Below are 16,514 nucleotides of genomic sequence, written 5' to 3'. Positions count from 1 at the left end.
ATAGTTCACCCAAAAATCACAATTCTGTCATTATCAACTCAAACCCAAGTTGTTCCAAACCTGTGTACAGTTGCTGGTCCCCATTGACTTTCACAGTATGGAAGAAAATAGTATGGACATCACTGGGGACCAGAAACTGTTTGGTTTCCTCACAACTTGAGTTTGACTAAATGATGAAAGAATTGTATTTTTTTGGTGAACTGTCCCTTTAATGAAGAACCATTAGTCAATTTTCTTTGCTGAGTCTTCTATGCATTTTTGATTGATTATTGGGTTGGTATGGCATGTATGGAATGGATTCCATATTGAAAAAACATACTGTATATGAACTGATTCAGATGGACTGAAGAATTGCATGGTGTCTTTTCTTTTTCTGAGTACATGGTGGAAAGTGGCCTTTGATAATCATATATGAAGTGGTGTTTTTAAGTGTTGACTGGGTCCAATTTGTCTTTCAGCCAGGGACTATGAGATCCAAAGAGACAGAATTGAACTGGGACGCTGTATAGGAGAGGGCCAGTTTGGAGATGTCCATCAAGGGATTTACATTTGTCCGGTATAAATTACTTTTATTAAATTATTTAACTTGTATATAATTTACTTATTTATGCTACTGATCTGTTATGCTCACCAAGGCAGCATGTATTTGATCAAAAATACAGTAAAACATTATTATTGTGAAAAATTATTACAATTTAAAATAAAACTTTTCTATATTAATATTTTGAAATGTAACTTATGTAATTTATTTCTGTAATGGAAGCCATTACTCCTCAATATTTAAAAGGACAGCAAATTAAAAAATTTCAGCCAATTTTAAATTGATTTGTTTTTGTAGAAATGTAACATTTTTACTGTAATAAAAGTAATAGTAAAAGTAATAATTTCTTCAAACAAAAATATCTTTCTTTAGTCTATATTAAAGTATGAATTACTCAATGTGATGATGACTTTTACTTAGCAAGAAAAAACTAATGTTGTATTAATCTGAAAGCTTTACTGAAACAGTTATTAAAATACTTTTTCTTTCTTTTGTGCTGTCAGGAGAACCCAGCTCTTTCTGTGGCGATAAAGACGTGTAAGAACTGCACCTCGGACAGTGTTCGAGAGAAGTTTCTCCAGGAGGCCTGTGAGTGTCAAATCACTGATTCCCAGCAGCCGGTAACAGCTCTGCATTATCTGTGTCATTCCCATGGCTGTGTCCTTCAGCACTCCATCACTGTAATTGAGAGGAATGTGTTTTGGTTAGTTGGTGCCGAAACTCCAAACATTTTCAGGATGTGGAGTTTGTAAGAGCACAGCTGTTGGCTTTTGTACACCCGAACAGGTGCTGGTATATGTGTGTGAGAGTGATAGTGGAGAAAAAGTGAGGCACTAATAAACACAACATAATGTTTTTACCACAGATTTGAGATCCTTCACAGATAATTTGATTGAACTGTATAATTCAGTTATTTTGGCTGATTTAGGTACACATGAGGCACATCCCAGAATTTTGAAAACCAGTTTTTAAAATGGTTGAATTTGTCTCCCAAATTCTTTTATTAATAGAAAATTCAAAAGAACAGTATTTATTTGAAATAGAAATAATTTGTTATAACAATAATTAGTCTCTGCTGTCACTTTTGATCTATTTAACACATTGCTGATTAAAAATCTCACTAACCCTAAACTTTTGAAGAGTAGTGTATATTTTTCATAACAAATGCAGTTTTGTATGCTGCTAAAATGTCATAACGGATGATGTTGGATTAATTTTGCCTTTCTGTGTTCCCACAGTGACCATGCGACAGTTCGATCATCCGCATATTGTAAAGCTGATTGGCGTCATTACAGAAAACCCAGTGTGGATCATCATGGAGCTTTGCACGCTGGGAGAGGTGGGTTTTTCAATCTGGTTTATGTGTAACAGTTTGATTTGGGTTTGGGTGAGGGGGTTGGTAAATCTCCAAAGGAACTTGACCTGATATTAAACCCATTAAAAAAAACACATTTGTAAAGTGACATACTGCCAAGTATGGTGAACCATACTCAGAATTCGTGCTCTGCATTTAACCCATCCAACGTGCACACACACAGCAGTGAACACACACCCGGAGCAGTGGGCAGCCATTTATGCTGCGGCACCCGGGGATCAGTTGGGGGTTCGGTGCCTTGCTCAAGGGCACCTCAGATTGTCAAGGGCAACCCCCCCCCTTTGAGTGTTTGAGTGTGCTCGTGTGTGTGAGAGAAGGAGAAACGGTCACACAACCGCGGCTTGTATATGAGCTTCATCACGGTGTCTGTCACACGACTCTGTTCCCCTCTCGGGCTTGAACTGATGGTAAAACTAAGGACATTATGAACTGTCTTTACTATAATTTTGAAAGCTAAATCTCGCGATTATGGAAAGGGGCGTTACATTTCCGACGCGGCTTGCGGTGTTTGGCCAATCACAATGCACTGGGCCAGTTGGCCAATCAAAGCAGACTACGCTTGTCGGAAGGAGGGACTTTGTAGAAATCGAAGCATTTGAGAGAGGCGGGGCATAGAGGACTTAAAATAATGTACAGTATTTGAAAAATAATGTGTTTTTTGAACAATAAAACATGTCAACATATTCTGTTACACCAAATACACAAAATAATGATCTTTAAAAAAGCATCATATGACCCCTTTAATTAAAATAGTTAATATAACTAAATTGGAAATAGGCTCATTTTACAACTCCCCTAGAGTTAAACAGTTGAGTTTTACCGTTTTTGAATCCATTCAGCCGATCTCCGGGTCTGGCGGTAGCACTCAACTCTTTGGTTATTTTTGATGACCAAATGCTAATGATCTAATCCGATTCAATGATCTAAGCTAAGCTAAGCTAAAAGTGCTACTGCCAGACCCGGAGATCGGCTGAATGGATTCAAAAACGGTAAAACTCAACTGTTTAACTCTAGGGGAGTTGTAAAATGAGCCTATTTCCAAAAAAAAGTAGAGTGTTCCTTTAAAGGGGCTTAGTTAAATTTGATAAGGCCCTCTGTGCCTTGAGAAACCACCGACCTGAGGCCCTGTTTATTTTATCTTTGGTAAAAAAAAACAATTTTAAATCATAAGACAAAAACATAAGAAAATTAAAAGAGATTCAAATCTTATTTAAAAAAAAAACAAACATTGTAAATAACATCTTAAAGTTAACATGCTCCAGCTTGTCGTAAATCCCCAATTAAAATTTTTTTTAATTTTTTTTTCCAAGTATGAAGCATTTTAAATGGATGTGCAAACTTTACATGATTTATTTGTTATTTTAGCTGATTTAATTATCTGTTGCAGCATATACAGTAGATGGCAGGCATATCCAAGATGTTCCATGAATTTTTGAATATGTATAAAATATGTAAAAACTTGCAATTCACCAATTATTTTTTAGAGCCCTGTGCAGTCGAAGTTTAAACACTCTTTTCAGTGCAGTGGTTGATTGACAGGAGGCTAGACTGTCTATTATGCATCAAAACGGATCAACATTTACACAACACTTAAGCAGTGGTGTTTTAACTTATGTGCTGTTGTTGACTATGAGTGGAGGAAAAGCATCATAGCTATGCCATTGAACCTCATTACTAGTGCTGCTATGGACTGTAGTTTTCTTTGACCTATGCAACAGCACCATCTCGTGTTGCTTTTATATTAATTTAGTTTTCTGTGAATTGTATTTTTTTTTTTTTAATCATATTTATGAAAATTTTCTCATCTTTTGTTTTCAGTTGCGTTCCTTTCTTCAGATTAGGAAGTACAGTCTGGATTTAGCATCACTCATCCTGTTTTCTTACCAGCTCAGCACAGCTCTTGCATACCTGGAGAGCAAACGCTTTGTACACAGGTACGTGTCCACATCATTCAGGCCATTATAATTGATAATGAACAGCACCCATTTCCTGTTGAACATTTCTGTAGACAGGATCCCCATCTAGTAGCACTTCTGCATGCATATTTATTATGGAAATAAGGTAGAAAGAACAGCTCTTATAGATGTCTACTCAGCACATTCTAAAGTAAAGTCTCTCTTTTTTCAGGGACATTGCAGCACGGAACGTTCTGGTGTCCTCAGTGGACTGTGTGAAGCTGGGAGACTTTGGTTTGTCTAGATACATGGAGGACAGCTCTTATTATAAAGGTATTAATGTACTCTCTTTAGTACAGATTAGAAAGCCAACACATTGCTTCTGAATGTGAAACATTCATTATAATATAGTAAATTAAATATGAAAATTTAATTAATTGGATGATATTGAGATACTTTGAGGCATTTTGTATTCAGCTTGCAAGTTCTTTCCTATTTTAAATTGTGCTACAATTAAGTTCACAAACCATAATAAAAAGAGTGTTATCATCTGCTTGTGTGAATGCTAATTTTAATTATCGTTATCTTTTTTGGTGTGAACGAGCCTTCACACCCGACTGAATGCACAGACCTCTACTCATTTTCATTCACTCTCATTGTCTTTCTCTTTCTCTTCACAGCCTCTAAAGGAAAACTACCTATTAAGTGGATGGCGCCAGAGTCAATAAACTTCAGACGTTTTACCTCAGCCAGCGACGTGTGGATGTTTGGTAAGTGAGTGCGTGTGTGTTTTACTGTGATGAATTCCTCTGTCAGAAACTCAGTCTCTTGTGCATGTTGAGACAATGAACCATTAGCAAGTTACCATTAGCAATATTCATGCAGTGCATACGGGACATCTAAACTATTTCTAAACTGTGTGTAGAGAGAGACTTTTGCGTAGAATTAGAATTTTTCCATCCTGTGTGCGTAGCGAGTTTAATTACTAGTGCAGATCGGTAGTAGTGCAGATTATTGCTAAAGTTGAGTTTCATTAGAGATGGAATATTGCAGTTGTTCTCATGTGCATCTAACCTCACTTTGTGTTTCAGGAGTGTGTATGTGGGAGATATTAATGTATGGAGTGAAGCCGTTTCATGGCGTGAAGAATAACGATGTGATAGGCCGGATTGAGAACGGCGAGCGTCTGGCAATGCCGCTCAACTGCCCACCAACCCTCTACAGCCTGATGACCAAGTGCTGGGCGTACGACCCCAGCAAGCGACCACGATTCACTGAGCTCAAAGGCCAACTGAGGTCAGTCCACACAACTTTGCACAAATTTTGCTCCACTCGTTATGAACAGCATTTGAATTTTAAAGCTCATGTTTTTGAATATTTCTTTGTTTGCATATGTCAAACTTGATATATTAGTGGTCATCTGTCTCCACACTTTCATTCACCCTTCTGGTTTAGAGTCTCATGACCACAGTAAATGAATCTGCCTAATAGCAGTAGAGGGCGCTCTACTGCTCTGGATGTCTGAAGTAGAGATTCAACCCAACATGAACCCATACTTGACTGAGGATAGACATGTAAAGCATTTTACAGGCATTTAACAGGAAATCTATGCTTCCAAGTTATTAATCTGGTTTAGGGCTGTATGGTAAATTACATAGCTTTGTGTACAGTGGGGAAAAAATTATTTGATCCCCTGCTGATTTTGTACGTTTGCCCACTGACAAAGAAATGATCAGTCTATAATTTTAATGTTAGGTTTATTTGAACAGTGAGAGACAGAATAACAACAAAAAAAAATCCAGAAAAATGCATTTCAAAAAAGTTATAAATTGATTTGCATTTTAATGAGCCAAATAAGTATTTGACCCCTTTGCAAAACATGATTTAGTCCTTGGTTGGCAATCACAGAGGTCAGACAATTCTTGTAGTTGGCCACCAGTTTTGCACACATCTCAGGAGGGATTTTATCCCACTCCTCTTCGCAGATCCTTTCCAAGTCATTAAGGTTTCAAGGCCGATGTTTGGCAAATCGAACCTTCAGCTCCCTCCACAGATTTTTTATGGGATTAAGGTCTGGAGACTGGTTAGCACATCCAGGACCTTAATGTGCTTATTCTTGAAACACTCCTTTGTTGCCTTGGCCGTGTGTTTTGGGTCATTGTCATGCTGGAATACCCATCCACAACCCATTTTCAATGCCCTGATTGAAAATGATTCAATGCTTGCTTCAATGCACTGACCCTGACGGTACATGGCCCCGTCTATCGTTCCTTTGATGCGGTGCTGTTGTCCTGTCCCCTTAGCAGAAAAACACCCCCAAAGCATAATGTTTCCACCTCCATGTTTGATGGTGGGGGTGGTGTTCTTGGGGTCATAGGCAGCATTCCTCCTCCTCCAAACACGGAGAGTTTAGTTGATGCCAGTGAGCTTGATTTTGGTCTGATCTGACCACAACACTTTCACCCAGTTCTCCTCTGAATCATTCAGATGTTCATTGGCAAACTTCAGATGGACCTGTACATGTGCTTGAGCAGGGGGACCTTGCGGGCGCTGCAGGATTTCAGTCCTTCACAGCATAGTGTTACCAATTGTTTTCTTGGTGACTATGGTCCAGCTGCCTTGAGATCATTGACAAGATCCTCCCGTGTAGTACTGGGCTGATTCCTCACCGTTCTCATGATCATTGAAACTCCACGAGGTGAGACCGAGGGAGATTTGACAGTTATTTTGTGTATCTTCCATTTGCGAATAATCACACTAACTTTTGTCACCTTCTCACCGAGATGCTTGGCGATGGTCTTGTAGCCCATTCCAGCCTTGTGTAGGTCTACAATGTTGTCCCTGACATCCTTGGACAGCTCTTTGGTCTTGGTGGAGAGTTTGGAATCTGACTGATTGATTGCTTCTGTGGACACGTGTCTTTTATACAGAGAAAGAAACTGAGATTAGGAGCACTCCTTTTAAGAGAATGCTCCTAATCTCAGCTCCTTACCTGTATAAAAGACATCTGGGAGCCAGAAATCTTGCTGATTGATACGGGATCAAATACTTATTTGACTCATTAAAATGCAAATCAATTTATAACCTTTTTGAATGTTTTTCTGGATTTGTTTGTTGTTATTTTGTCTCTCACTGTTCAAATAAACCTACCATTAAAATTATAGACTGATCATTTCTTTGTCAGTGGGCAAACATACAAAATCAATTAAATTTTTTCCCCCACTGTATATTATAAAGATGCTGTACATTTACCTTGGTTCTTACGGTTTTATATGCAAGTTGACCGTATCTGTATGTGCGCTCTATTTCACATTTTCTAAAGTCCTAGATACAAAAGCTCTATGTGAAGTCAAGCTGATGCACACAAATTAGATTTGAATGGAGAGGTGAAATATTTTCTTTACTTTACTCTTTACTAGTTGGTGTCGTTACATTGGGCTTATACTTATGTTGTACTTTCTATTAATCACAAATATTTTTATATGCATATTTTACTCTTTACTTTTTCACTTTTTATATTTAGATTATTAATATTATTTAAAACAAATTTTCACTGAACACTGTTTTTTATGTAACTTGCACTTGGGGGATTTCTAAAATAAAAAATACTTTATTTATTTATTTATTTGGAAAAGAAATCATGCTTAATTTCAATTAATTATTTATTAAATTGATGAACAGTAAAAAAAAAAAAAAAAAAAGTGACAGTAAAAACATGTAAAATGTTACAAAATTTCTATTCTGATTTCTGTTTCCAATAAATGCTGTCCTTTTGATCATAAAACAGTTATTTTAAATTGTAATAATAACATTATTAACACTATTAAAACATCAATACATTTTAGTGACCCTAAACCTTTAAATGGTAGTGTATATGCAAGTGTAAATACTCAGAAGGACATTTTAGAGGAAGTTTAATCCCGTTAAGCTTTGATTCACCACCTGCATGTCTGACACTTCCTGTCTGGACATGATTTCATAATTGAAATATCCGTTATGAGAAACATCATACTGTTCTTCTTTTATTTTTGAGTTTTTATCTCTTTCTGACCCTTTTAGGCATGCACACACACACACTCCCTGCATCCTGCATGATTCAATAGTATTTACTTCCTAAATGTCTGTTCTTGTCTGCACATGCAGTCAGTTCCCGTAAATGCTAATGGTAATGGGAAAAACGAGCTGTACTCTGACAGGCCATCAAACACCTGAATCCCTAGTAATCTGAGGAATCTTGTCTGCCTTCGGCAAAAACATCCAAGTTTTCTATTTGCAAAAACAGATTTGACAGCACTAGATGTTTCCAAGATCTCAAGTTATACACAGATGTCCCAGATATCCAGATTGAGGCAGATATGTCATGTTGCAGTATGAAATTAATTCCTTTTTAGGTATCTTGGATGGAGTGATTTTTTTTAAATGCGTATTGGAAAATACAGATCCCTTTCTCTACCCTCATTAAATTTGCAGTACATTCAATTCGAACGTCTGTTTCTAGGAAACCATGTAAATATTTACACTGTTAACAGCATTTATAAAGACAAATTACTGCCATAACTAGTGCTGAAGCTGACAGAGCAGAGGTTTGGTTAATGTCCTGTTGTGTTTGATAAGGAAATTAGCTGCTGTATGCTTGAGGTCTGTGATTAGTGGATTTATGGTCTGTATGATTTAATTTCAAGGTCAGTGTTGATGGGTCTTGTTTTAAAAGCGTCTCACATTTTGTGATGGCTAAACAGCTGTTGTAATATAACAAGGTTGTAACTTCTTCAGAATTGTCTCTTAAGGTTATTTCAGTGAACACTGAGATGAAGTGAGGATTATGAAATGTAATGAAGTCACATGGGTTTGACACACAGGATGCTTAAACCCTATTAAGTCCATTGTCTGTTCCTCAGAAGTCTTTGTCAACGGTTGCAAAAAGAAAGTCTAGCCCAAACAACTTGAGGAATGAATCATTATGTTTGTCTTTGCACTCAATAGTTTGAGTCTAAACACTGAGACTGAAGCAGTATTTTGTGTGTAAGAATTTCTGTGTGTGTTCAGATTTTACGGTACTTCATTCTAGAGTATATAGGCAGTGTAACAACACATGTTCTAAAATACTGTAGCTGTGATTGTTGTGTCACAGCCACACTGTAAAAGTAGTCTCTTATTTTTTTAAATGACTTGCCCTCTGTGTTTTTTGTTTTTTTACTTTTTTTCTTCACAGATGTTGTTAATCCTTAACTTAATTAAGCTCAACCTTTCCAAAACTAATTTTGATTGAACTTTTGTTTCATTTAGAAAAGATTTTAATTGTAATATAATTTGGTTTCTTACATTTTAATGACTGAATTAATTTATATTTATTAATTATGGACTGTCAAGCCCATGCCTCATGATTTTTTTTAACCATTTTTAAAGAAACATTTTCTTCTTTTTCTGCTTTTTTTTTTTTTTTTTTTTTTTTTTAATCATTAAGAGCTCTTAAGTCCAAGCTTACATGTTTCAGGTTTTTAATATTGTCAAAAATATTTAAGAATAATTGTTAAACTGTCTCTTTTTTTTTACATTTTTGGTTTGAACATTTTAAAAATTTTAGTTAAGAAGCATTTTATTTAATAATACTTGAGAGAACAGATTTCAGTCTCGTGTCTAAACTTTTGTTCAGAAACATTGGTAATCCTCAAGAGCTTTTAAAACTCATCTTTACACCTTTTGGTCTGTTATAGTACATTCAGCTGCAGTTTTTGTATTTTTTTGAGAGCCTGAGACCCCTGCAGCGGTCATGGCTGTGTATGATGGTGTGGGTGTGAGGAAGTTCAGCAGGTCTGGATTGATCACAACAGGTGTCCCTTCTGTTTATCCTGCATCTCTCTCTCTCTCTCCATCCACACACTCATGGTCTCTCAGAGATAATAGAGTTTCCAGAAATAGTCCCTCTCTCAGTCAGCTTGCATTCTCTCACCCCTAAGACTTACATGCTCCAGGCTTTCTACGCACCTCTTGCGTTTCTGTAGCCACCTCTGAGCACAAGGCTTCATGTACAGACTTCACATATCGACACTTTAAGGACTGTCTGGTGAGTTTTAAGGTCATTACTAACATTTGCATCCTTTAGGGCTTTTGTCTGATCACTAAAGCCATTGCTGTGAATTTACCAGAGTTTATTGTGTCTGTATTGGGATCTATCATGAGCAGACCCCACCCTGAAATCACTCTTCCATTCAAAAGTTTGGGGTCAGAGTTATTATTTTTTTTTAATGTTTTGAAAGAAGTCTGAAATACAGTAAACACAGTAATATTTTTTTATTCCTATAATTTAAATTCAACTCAGAAATCATTCTAATATGTTGATTTGGTAATCAAGAACAACACATTGTTATCACAGTTGAAAACAGTAGTACTGTTTAATATTTTGGATTAATGGGGATGGTTTTTATTCATTGTAAATATTTAGCCTTCTCATTTTATCAGTTTAATGCATTCTTACTGAATAAAAGTATAAATTTCTTTAAAAAATATCTGAGCATGTGACTATGCACCCTAAGGCGGTTTATTATGCAAGAGTTTATAAATCCTTATATTAGTTTTCAGCATGTCTCTTTTTATTCACACAGTCTAGAATGAAAGAAGATGATGGATTACATATGTTAACGTGATGAGATGCCCGTCATCCTCTTATTCACACTAACTACTTACAGCTTGTCATGATGTATTTGATTGTGAAATAGTTTGAATAGTGTTTCAGGTATGAATCTGCGTTGCTTTATTTTCCCTGGTAGTCGACTGTGTGTGGGTTGGGATCTTACACTGACTCGTCTGTGACGATAGAGTGACTCCACCTTTCAACCAATTGCATAAATTTAGAAATGTCATTCTCTTGAACTCACACCCATTGATAAGAATTAAAGCAAAATTCACGTTTGTATCAAAGAGGTTTCTTACTTACCCGCTCGCCAAGAGTGCAAGCGCAAGGATCCTTATTTAGATCTCCTGTAGTTCTGGAATAAAGATGTTGTTGTTTGACAGAGTATTCCATCGCTCTTTGTGCAGTACAATCCTTGCGGAGGAGAAGGCTCAGCAGGAGGAGCGCAGCCGTATGGAGATGAGGAGACAGGTCCCCATATCCTGGGACTCTGGAGGCCCGGACGAAGCACCACCCAAAGTAAGTAAACAATCTGATGTCCTTATCAGTGTGTAACTGCAAGAAGACCATCAGTTTTAAGCCATTGGATTGTTCATGTGTTTTTCATGTTTTTATATTTATGGCAGCCCGAGTTCATCTGGAACAGCAGATTTATTACTAAGGTTAACAGCATGTCACCATTTGTCACTCTAGCACATGGTGTCTAGTTAAGAGTGGTAGTATGCCTATGTGTGTGTTTTTAAATGAAAGTGAAAGAAGTACTAAAGTAATTTTCCTTATGAAACTTTGACTGCAATATTTCTATTAATTTTTTTCTATCAAAGAATAAGACTATAAATGCATTACCTGTTGTGATTAATTGATTATTGCGTGTGTTTATAGTTAAGCGGCACTTTTCCAGACATTCTCTTTGTTTATAACCTCACCTCTCCAGTGCCAGGTCACGTCTTCGGTCATGTAGCATCACTGTGTCTTGGATACAACAGCATTCTAGTTTCTCATTTGTTATGATTATATAAGGTGAGGTCTGAAGTACTGAGAGCACCAAGACAAATTCTTCTATTTTCCGTTTGCCTAATTTAATACAAAAAATATAGCTATGTTAATTAATACATTAATAATTATATTATTATTGACTTATTTGATTTGTGACCTAGATATTTCTATATTTGAATTTGATTTTGAATCCCAGATGTTCAGGGTGATCTCAGTCTTTTGGACCCCACACTGTGTTACATATGCTTCCCATATGCAAAAATGCTTCTTCCCATGTGGTTCTCTGTCTTCACTTCTCTCTTCATCTGTTTGAACAAGCTGTGGGGACAATATATATTATTAGATGTGTCATAATCTTTCCATATTTCTGTTAAACTAAAGACAGATTTAAGCTCTGTTTATCACTTGAAGAATTCAAAGAAATCGATCACTTATTGATCAAAAAACTGGTCAATAATTCAGTCAAATTAAGCCTTTTTTGGATGAAAATGAATACAACCATGAAATCAAGACATTCATTTTGTGGAGTCCATGTGTGCCAGCTTTGAGATCTGTATGTACTAGTGTGCTCCTCGAAGTTTACAAAATTAATTTAAAAAATGTGCAAATTTATGTGCATTTAAAATTTTCAGTCTTTCTTTTCTGGGAGCAGTTTAACCATATTGATGACTCGCTGATATGATAGGCCCTTTCCCAACTTCCTTATTTAGTAGAAAATACACTGCCATTCAAAGATATTTTTAAACAAATTATAATATCTGAAATAAATGATTTATAATAAATAAAATGAAATCATTTATAAATTATTCAGAAAGGATCAAATTGATCTAAAGTGACAGTAAAGACATGTATAGAGCTACAAAAGGTTTCCATTTCAAATAAATGCGTTTAAACCTTGTATTCATCAAAGAATCCTAAAAAAAAATACATCACGGTTGCCACAAAACAACAAATCAGCATATTAGAATGATTTCTGAATGATCATGTGACACTGAAAACTGGAGTAATGGCTACTGAAAAGTAAATGACATTTAAAAAATACATTATAATGGAAAACCGTTTGAAATTAAAATAAAATTTCACAGTATTACTGTTTTTGCTGTATTTTTGATCTAATAAATGCAGCCTTGGTGAGCATAAAATATTTTTCACATTAAATTCATTAAATCTTACCATCCTTAAACATTTTAATTGTAGTTTTTATTTTTGTGATTGATATTGTTAGTCTGTCTGCTTTTTGATAGGGTTTTAAATTCTTCCTTGTCTTGTGTTGCTCATATTGTGGTGACTGATAGGCCGGGATGATCTCTTCATTTGCTCTGTGTGTGGCTTAAAGCACCTCATACTCTTACTTTTAAACCCCCTCTGCGCCCTGTCAGACCTGCCAATCATTCTGTCCAAGTGCTGATGTCTCTTTTTGTGTTGACTGGTCACACCTGCCGTTGTGCTATTGACCAGATCGAAACTGCGTTTATCCATGTCGTGCCTCACTACATTTCTGCCTTTGTCATCCTTTCTGTGTTTACTTGTGTTGTGTTGTTTAGCTTATCTTTCATTGTGTGTGTGTGTGTGTGTGTACGTGTAGCCCTCCCGCAGACGCCCCCTACAGCACAGCTTCAGTATGGACTGTCTGTCTGCTCCCGTATCTGCTGCTTCTCACCCTCCACAGCAACCCTTTGGTTCCCAGATCTCCCTTTGCATCCGCCAGCCCAAGCTGCCTGCCTCTCCTCTGGGGCCGTGCGATAAAACCATCATTAACCAGTCACCACATATACAGCAAACGCTACACCAGTATACTCATGCTAATACACAACAGCTTAGCGTACTTCCTCAGCATTCGTTCCCGCAAACTCAGACCCCGCTTCTGCTTCAGCCGTTACCGCTGCACTGCTCCCTGCTGTTCCCTCAAGGGCCCAGAAGGACTCCCTCTGTCCCCCCCAGTGCCACCCAGCCTGCTTTCTTCGACCCCTACTATCCCTCCATGCAACAGCTGAGCCTGACCCACGTGCCCTACAGATTCTCACAGGCAGGTGTGCTAGGACTGTTAGCGGGGCATCCCAAGAGTTTTACTGTAGCTTCTTTATTTGCACAGGTGCTTTTATTGGTGCATTCCAATTTTAGCTGCAGATTAAATGTTATAAAGTAAAAAAAACCAGTATGGAGAAGAAAGGCTTAGTGTATTAGATTTATGTTGACTATGTACGTGGTGTGTAATAGAGTGCAACAGTGCACACCCACTTTTCACAAGCTTTGTTCTCAAAGTAATTTTTCCATAGATTTTTCCCATAGAGTGTCTGAAACAGGTGAATAGTTATGTTACCAAAAAAAGTATTTGACAGTTGTACAATACTTTGTACTTAATGGCTTTTATTAGGGAAAGAACTCTTGTACAATCCCATGAGGCATTGTGTATGACAATCAAATTAAAAAAATGGAGAACTATAAAACTATTGATGTTGATGATGTATTTAGAAATAATATATTTTGTTCATTACAAAATGTGTGTATATATACAAATATTTAAGAAGTTTCAGAGCATAGAGAAACTGACTACATCATACTTCCATCAATGTTGTTTCATTAGTGTGGGTGGCTTTCTTTGCAGAATCATGGGTAATGTAGTTTTTCAACTTTTTTTTTGTTTTAAACAATTATTTTAAAAATAATTTGTCACCCCTGAAGGAAGTGTAGAGTTAGATTAATGGATATATAGTACTTGTTGGACATAGCTGAACTACAATCACATTATCTACGGTAGGTCTGTTAGTGGAACTTTGCAAAAACACATAAAAAGCATTTACTTGACATTTATAAATGACCAATTATTGCTTTAGTCAGACTTAAATCAAACTTTAATACAGTAAAGTCATTTTAGTGACTTAACTGCTTTTTAATGTCACTCTCAATTACCATGATACCTTTGTAGTTCTTATTTAAGAGCCATTTTAGACTATTTCAGTCATGATCAAAGATGATTTTAGGCTAAAACCAAGTTAAAATCTTCTACAATATCTTCAGATAGCCTTCCAGATAAAACTCTATGGGAAAACTGCATGTTGCCTCTTCAGTGCATGTAAACTAAACTGTGTGCCAGACCTGTATTTACAATTAAGCATTAACCTGCCATAGATGTTTGTGGTTTTGTGAATCTCAAATTTAATATCAAAGAACGCTTTATTTTCGGAAACACAGAAAGGCTCTCAACCCCATCCGGATTCCCAAAACAGCATTCTTAACAAAAGGAAGTTAGTTCTTAAAACAGATTAGTGATGAACATCTTTTTGTTTTTCTTTTTGGTAGCCCTTCCAATAGTGACAATAATTCCCATCACTTTCATGCCAGTGCTCATGTTGTTTTTTTTCCTATATTAACCCTTATCTGTCCATTTAGTGTATGTTACTGTATGTTGTCACCCACTTTTCTCCTTCTATTTCCTCCTTTGCTCATCTGGAGCTGTGGTCAGGGGACTCTCTCTATGAACGCGTTTATAAGGTAGATCAGTCCGTCTGCTGTTTTCCTGCCCACAGCTGAGCACGGAGTATCCCAACCAATCGGATGAGCCTCCTGTCAATCAGCATTCATTTTTCAACCCCCTCCCTCTAATCTATAATACCCGCCCATGTACTGTAAAACTATAATAACATTTCAGAAATAACATGTGCATTGTGGTAACGTTAACTAACTGCTTGCATTTTATGTTGGACTGTTTTAATTTCTTCCCTTCAACAGCCTGAACTCTTCATCCACACAAAATGCACAAGAATTTTGTGTGCGTCTGGTGGACTGATTTTAACAGCATCTCCTAACATTAACCCGATTGGTTAAAATGTGCTAGTATATTGACATAGTCATGTGTGTATGATTACAGCCCAGTCGACCTGGTTATCCAAGTCCCCGTTCCAGTGAAGGGTTCTACCCTAGTCCTCAGCACATGGGCCAGCACAATCATTACCAGGTACAGTGCTTGCATTAGACTAATACAGATTGGTAAATTCACTAAGGATGCAGCAGACAACTAGTTGGATTACAGGTGGTTTATAAAGAATATAAGTTTGCTTTATATGTGTTTTCGGCATGATGTAGATGGGAGGGCACAGCTTGCTTCCCGTGCCAGTTGGGATGTACCCTCCCCAGGCCGCAGGGACTGGACTTGATCCCCACGACGGCTGGAACCATCGCAGGGCTGCTCAGGATCACATGTGGAATCCCAGCATGGAGGTTAGAAATCTGGAGGTTTTCTGAATGCTGAAATCTTAAAATCCGTTTCAAAAGTGTGTGAGCTGCCAACATAAACAGCATTTTTAGGCATCTCAGAGATGCTCCAAATGTGAAGACTGTTTTAAACATTAATAACAAATGTTTGAGGCCTTTTAAGGTAGCTCATTTTGGCCAAAGACTAAGACTGCACCAAGTTGGTCCTAAATGTAATCTGGATTACATAAACAGATTTCAAAAATGAAGTACTTGTAATTGGATAAATTACATTTTAAAATACGTTTTAACATTGCATCAAGTACTAATAAACACATTATTTTTTATTTGAATTATCACTCATTAGGCTATTTAACCATGTATTACTATGTCTTTTGAAGGCTCTAGGCACATTAAACGCATTAAAATGCACAAATTCACATTATTTCTTATTTACTTGCAATGCAGGTATTCCCAAACTTTCTGGTCATATGAACTTCTTTCACGTAATATATTTACTTGAAGCACCCTGAGATTTTAAAATACTTATTTTAATAATTAAGTATCACCCGGGTTTGGGTGAATCATGGTATGAAAATACATAGACTAACATATGATCTAAATACCATTAAGTTCTGTTTATAGCCTATTATGTTATATGTAATTATGTATGTTTATGAACTATGTATGTATTATGTTGTTCTGCACTCCCCGGGCCCCCCTTCTTTTGGTTCGTTCCGTGATCCATGACTGAGGCAAGAAAAAGTATGTTGTTGACAAGTCCCTTGTTTGTCCTGAGCAGTTAAACTGCCAAGGTTTTTTTTAGAAAAAAAGGTCATTTGTCAATTCTGTAGCAATGCATGAAGTACCACTCACAAAGAAGTC

The 16,514-nt window shown here is 36.7% G+C and overlaps 1 protein-coding gene across 7 annotated transcripts in view; it reads left to right on the top strand.

Annotated features, from left to right (window-relative positions):
* The window catches only part of LOC306887427 (focal adhesion kinase 1-like), a 63,025-nt gene that overhangs the window by 35,775 nt on the left and 10,736 nt on the right, over positions 1-16,514 (top strand). For all 7 annotated transcript variants that reach the window (XM_079445131.1, XM_079445132.1, XM_079445130.1 and 4 more), the window contains 10 exons: positions 459-556; positions 1,045-1,129; positions 1,780-1,880; positions 3,735-3,850; positions 4,044-4,144; positions 4,492-4,581; positions 4,903-5,107; positions 10,850-10,961; positions 15,307-15,393; positions 15,522-15,656. In XM_079445131.1, coding sequence (XP_079301257.1) covers positions 459-556; positions 1,045-1,129; positions 1,780-1,880; positions 3,735-3,850; positions 4,044-4,144; positions 4,492-4,581; positions 4,903-5,107; positions 10,850-10,961; positions 15,307-15,393; positions 15,522-15,656 — 1,130 coding nt within the window. The remainder of the gene's footprint in view (positions 1-458; positions 557-1,044; positions 1,130-1,779; positions 1,881-3,734; positions 3,851-4,043; positions 4,145-4,491; positions 4,582-4,902; positions 5,108-10,849; positions 10,962-15,306; positions 15,394-15,521; positions 15,657-16,514) is intronic.

This window comes from Barbus barbus, assembly GCF_936440315.1.
Source record: "Barbus barbus genome assembly, chromosome: 21".
NCBI lineage: Eukaryota > Metazoa > Chordata > Actinopteri > Cypriniformes > Cyprinidae > Barbus > Barbus barbus.
Note: the sequence above shows the minus strand (reverse complement) of the source record. Positions and strands in the feature narration are given on the sequence as shown.